Genomic DNA, 5,983 nt, shown 5'->3' on the forward strand with positions numbered 1-5,983 from the left:
TCAAGAGGCAAGAGCAGACAGTCAGGAGGCCGTCCAGGGATTGTCTGGATTCAAAGGAGCAGGAAAAGTGACTCAAAGTTCAAACCCGGGTTAATTCAAAGGATTTACTGACTAATTGGATACAGGGTGTGAGGGGGAAGGGAATTAGAAGTGACTGCAAAGTATTTAGCCTGAGTGATGGGAGGACAGGAGTTGCCATTTCCTGAGAGGAAGAAGAGTGGTGCATCCCAGGACTTGGTCTGCGCGGAATCATGAGATCCTGTTTAAATATCCGAGCAGGGGCACCTGGCCGGCTCAGTCTGTGGAGCGGCTGACTCTTGATCTCGGGGTCCTGGGTTTGAGCCTCCTGTTGGGTGTAGAGATTACTTAAAATCTTTAAAACAAATATACAAGAGTTGTCACAGACAGCCGGCCATGTGAATATGGAGACTTGTGTAGAGATTTAAATGTGGGAGTCTAGGGGCGCCTGGATGGCTCAGTAGGTTAAGCATCTGCCTTCGGCTCGGGTCATGGTCCCAGGGTCCCGGGATCGAGTCCCGCATCGGGCTTCCTGCTCAGCAGGGAGTCTGCTTCTCCCTCTCCCCCTGCTACTCCCCCTGCTTGTGCGCTGTCAAATAAATGAATAAAATCTTAAAAATAAATATGGGAGTCTAAAGCGTGAGAGGTAAGTGTGTGAAACTGAGGTACAAAGTTGTGTCAAGATATTCAAATGTGCACAAGTTCACTCTGTGACACGTGAGTGAGAAGTACAGGCTTAGGCTGATAAGGACCCAGCTGAGGTGGGACGGGCTGTACTGAGACACTAGACACCCCGTATGTGCAGAGGGGGGATCTGGGTGGGCATCCAGACCCACACAGGCAGTGGGGTTCCCCATCCCTGGGAATGCCCACCAGACGGGCCCGTGTTGGGGGGGAATGAAACCATCAAGCAGGTGTGCCCTGGGGAGCAGATGGAAGGACCACCTCCACCTGAGCGTTACGTGGCGTGCAGCCCAGGGCCCTGCTCACATGCCTCTGAGTTCTGTGCCTGTGCCCATCTGCTGGGGGCTGGGGCCACGCAGGGCAGTAACATGTGCCCCCTCCCTACAGCGTCTTGGTTTACACTCTGGTTCTCTGGCCAGTAGAGGCTTGAGGACAGAATAATCAAATTTTATTTTTTAAAATTTTGAGAGAAAGAACCCTCACAAGCAGGAGGGAAGGGCGGGGGGCAGAGGGAGAAGCAGAATCCCCGCTGAGCAGGGAGCGGACCTTGATTTCAGGACCCCGGGATCACAACCAGGCAGACACTTAACCGACTGAGCCCCACAGGCGCCCCCAGAATAATCAGTTGTATAGAAGACTACTTCTGGCCCTTAAAGAGCTGTCAGACAGTTACAAATTGTGGAGACCATGAACTTCAAGCAGTTTAAGATAAAAATTTTAAGTTTCATTTCATCTTTAAAAAGATGAGAGTTCTAAGGGGTTCATCAGGTCAAAGAACATTCATCCTCCCGTGTTCCAGCCAGGCCTTCTAAGAAAACACCAGTGGTAACATCTAACGCTGGCTGAGCATTTACTGAATGGGCTGAGGTACGCTGTCCGCCGGTGCTGCTGGTTATGGATCCCCTAACTTTATTAAAGGGTTAAATGATGGGATTAAAGTTTTAACAAACCAGACCACAATATTAAAATGTGGTAATTCTTTTTATTGTTTTTGTTTTTCAGAAAAATTAATACTTGACACCCAGTCTTGCCTGAAGTTTTAAGTCAGGGTTAACAAGAAATGAATTTTTCTACTGAATTTACAGAATATTTAGCTTTGTTAAATAATCTCATCTTTTTCTTCATTATTTATTATACAACATTCGAGGATAATACAGCTGTCTTAAGATTTCAGATCTGAGAAATCTATGGCAAGACTTTTAGAAAGTGCATTAGTCAAGGTACAATTTAAATATGAATATACACACATTCCATAACCCAAATCTATAACATGGACTATAATCTTTCCCCCTACAATATGGCCTGACTTTGTAGAACAGTGGATTTCAACTGGGGGCGCCTGTGCCCTCCAGGAGCCATTTGGCATCTGGTGTCACCGTGACTGTCACAGGGGGAGGGGTGTTAATGGCTTTGAGTGGGTAGAACCCAGGGATGCTGCTACACATCCTACAACACACAGGATGAATTCTCACAACAAAGAATTATCCAACCCAGATGTCAACAGTGTCAAGGTTAAGAAATCCTGTTGTAGAGTATCACCCAATTGACTCAATTTCCATTTTACAAAGAGCCTGCCTGTCCACTGTCATTCGGAAAGCACACGTTACTAACTGGCAAAAACCATTTAAAAGATTTAACCCGACCAGTATCATTACCAAAAGCGAAGTTTGACTTTCGGTATCAAAATACTTCCAGCATGATTAAACCACAAAATCAGCTTAGAATGGCAGAAATCAGGATATATACCATTTAATTTCCCTTGAACCTGCTCTACGTTTAATTTGCTCATATGGAAAGTTAATTTGGACTATTCTGAAGTAGCTAAGCAAATAGTTCGCACTGCACATTCTTCTAGACTATGATAAAAATGTAATGATTTATAAAGCATTTGGTAAAGAGCAAAGTTCTCTACAAGTGCGCTGATGGTATTTATCACAACATACCGAAAATGAAGAGCTTCATTTTTTAGAGTTTGTTAGGACCATGTGATTAGACAGGTAACATTAATTTGCCCTTGATATTACAGTAACCTCTCACAGATGTCTTTTACAAATAGCGATGCACACATATGGGGTGTGTGACATAAAATTAACAAGTTGGTTGTATTTTTTGTACAAATACTGGTTGTAAATTATCAATGTTTCGAGTGACGAATTCTTATGGGGAACCAAATTTTTAAAGAATTATGTTAAGTTTACTAAGTGGAGAAATTTCTCAGTATTTTACTAACCATTCATTTTCACATTCACATTCTATGTATTTTCTTATGGTCAACAAACTGATTCAAATGATTTAAGTTATCCCACCATTTAAAGAGGAAAGCATCGGCAATAATCTGAAACCATGGAGTTAACTTAATTTCACCACGGGCTGCGTTTTTCAGAAGTTCTCTTAGCTCTTCCTTTGTCACATAACAGTAGCTCTTAATCTCATTGGGATCTGGATTCAAAGTTACGTTCTTCCTCACAAACAGAATGTAATCAATTTCATGTTCCCCCCAGATACCATCTGACTGAGCCTTGTAGTGAATTCGTGTTAGGTAATTAATTTCTTCTGGAGGAACCTAAAACAACAGCAAAAACATCAACAACACAAGTAATGTAAATCAGCCCACCACATTTCAGTAAGATCCTGAACAACAGAACCATAGTTTTAGAATTAGAACTCTTAAAATACTAATCTGTTGATGATACATGAAGATATTACTACATAGTTTTAAGTGCCTACATTTTTTTTCCCGCAGGACCAAGAATTTAAGTTGATTTTATTAAAATAATTGTATTAAAAAAAAAAGCAGTCACTCAAACTAAATGTGGCATTCTCCTTCACATCTTGATAGTACTTTTCGTGGGGGTAAAGTATTTACCATTTTAACTAGATAAGATATACTTTATTTACTCAGGTCTTATTTAAAGAGGACAATTCCAGGAAATAAAGATTATTTCAATTTACCCAATCAGATTTGTAGTTTATATTCGTAAGGATTTTCACAAGAAAACTATCATCTTTGATCTGCTCAATTATAAAAATAATCAACTTTATATACTGGTTAACACATCAATCCATTTTAGCACTGAGCTAAATCCTCACAAGTAATATGAAGAAGTCAAAATTTAAATAATCTTTAATGGAGGTGCTTTCTAAGACCAATAACTCAAAGTTATAAAGCAGAGACCTACCTTAAATGTAAATTTTAATTAAAATGTTTTAATGTATGTTTGGATTTCTAAACAAGATTTCAGCTTGTACAGTTGTGTAGTAAAATTGGTTACCTCTTCCATGGGAATTCCTAATTCAGCCTTTAATCGCCTCTGTGCTGCTCGTCTTACTCCAATGGCCTCTTTTTCTTCCAGCTCTCGGGGATTACTTAACGGATGACTACAGCACGTGTTGGTAAAACAACCTAGAACATGTTAATATACATGTAGATTAACTTTTTTCCAAATAGGTCTAAAAGATAAAAAAAAAAATTAAAGTTTTAAAAGTAACAGAAAAATGAAGATTTCTAAATCAGTTATAATGAGCTATCGGTAATCATTCTGTGAAACAGACATGTGTAGATAAGTTCTTTATTAACGCAGTCTTAACCAGAAAGATCAAAGAGTATAAAGACAAACCTACAACACAGGTGAAAATATACATTAGAAATCTATGTGAATATACACATATGTAGCAGTTTTCACTGCTGTTTCATTAGGTTGTGCTCAATGCACACACTTCTTTATTCGGAATATGAAATGATGCCATCCACAGGATTTCCCTTCTGACCTTGGCTACCAAGAACGCCCCGGACCGAGTCACGCTGGATCCGGCTCCCTACAAAATACTCCAGGCAGAAGCGCACTCACCTGGAAAGGTGATTTTAGCATCTGACCTCTGCTGCAGCAGGAGCTTATTTTCCGTGTTGAATAAGAAGACGCTGAAAGCTCGATGTAATAACCCTGCGAGCCAAAGAAGGCGAATTACTTTACTGTAAAACAGCAGTTACTTGCCCTATTCTCTACCTACGGTCCAGAGCCCCTGGAACTTGCTGCCATCGTCTTCTATTCAGCGGGTCTCTGCACGGCCCGGACAGGTGCCGCCGCACCTGCCCCTCAGCTGCCCGGGCCCCCGCACCTGCCCCCGCACCTCTGTCTATGTTCTCGTTCAGATGGCAGTTCCGTTTGGTCTCCGCCCCGATCCGACGGTCCTCTTCATCGATGAGGATGCACATCTCCGCCAGCAGTTGCACCTGCTGCGCGTCCAGCTTGTCTATGTCAATCTCCGGCATGCTGGCAGCCCGCCGGACCCTGCCCGTGACCCTGGCGCCGACAGAGGACGGGGGCTCGTGACCCCCCGTCCCCGGGAGAGGCTCCCACCACCACCACCCGGGCCCCGGGGGACCTCCCCCCAACTCCCACCCGCCACCGAAAGTCCCCCGGGAGGGCGCGGGGCGGCTTGGCGCACGGGACGCAGCGCAAGCGGGCGGCGCGGCCACACTCGGTGCCCCCTCCGCGCCCCGCAACGCCCGGGACCCGCGGGGACCCGCCGGACCCCGCCCTACTCCCGCCCGCCTACCTACCTCAGGATGCTGCCCTCTGCATACCCCCGCTCCGCCGCGTTTTTCTCCCGCAGGCCCCGCGGGGCCCGCCCCTCGGGGCCGCGCGCCCAACCGTCAGTGCCCGCGCCAGAGCGCGCCACATGCTCCCCGGCCAATCGCGCGCCGGCCGCGCCTGACGTCACGGTCGCGCGAGGGCGTGTGCAGGGCCTCCGTCCCGGAGCCGAGGTTCCGCTCTTCCCGGTGCCCTCCGAGCGCCGCTCTACGGAGCTCAGGACCCTGCAGAGCCGTTTTAAGGAGGCTGCCGGGAGACGGAGGGCGGAGCGAGCGGCCCCGACCATACCCGCTAGTCCGCGCGCCAGAGGCGCCGAGCAGCGCGGGAGCGCACGTTCCAGGTCCCCGGGCGCGCGGGCTCTGAGACGTCGTGACGTGTGTGCGCGGGGCCCTCTGCGCAGTTCGCTGACCGGCAGGCTGAGCTCCGATTCCCTCCGAGGGCGGGCTGGATGAGGACCGAGCGGGACGGCGCAGCGCGTGCCCTGGTTCGGAAGGCCGCCACGCACGCACGCACGCACGCCCGCCCGCACCGTTCACCCCTCCCAGACCCCCCTCTCGTGAAACCCACACTTGTACCCCATGTCACACCCACCGTATGGCCCACACGCAGACCCAACACATCCCCCTCACACCCCACACACAGACCCAACATCACACCCTTCACATCACCCCCACACACAGACCCAACAG

General features: G+C 47.2%; 1 protein-coding gene across 1 annotated transcript; it reads right to left on the reverse strand.

Moving 5' to 3' along the window:
• Positions 1-1,664: 1,664 nt before the first annotated feature.
• On the reverse strand, positions 1,665-5,672 carry IDI1 (isopentenyl-diphosphate delta isomerase 1). The gene is made up of 5 exons (XM_032425973.1): positions 5,264-5,672; positions 4,831-5,003; positions 4,551-4,643; positions 3,975-4,105; positions 1,665-3,265 (listed from the first exon to the last, which is right to left on the reverse strand). Exons 1-5 carry the CDS (start codon positions 5,578-5,580, stop codon positions 2,948-2,950), a joined length of 1,032 nt encoding a protein of 343 aa, XP_032281864.1. The 5' UTR covers positions 5,581-5,672; the 3' UTR covers positions 1,665-2,947.
• Positions 5,673-5,983: the final 311 nt, after the last annotated feature.

The sequence above is a fragment of the Phoca vitulina genome, unplaced genomic scaffold (genome assembly GCF_004348235.1).
Source record: "Phoca vitulina isolate PV1807 unplaced genomic scaffold, GSC_HSeal_1.0 scaffold33, whole genome shotgun sequence".
NCBI lineage: Eukaryota > Metazoa > Chordata > Mammalia > Carnivora > Phocidae > Phoca > Phoca vitulina.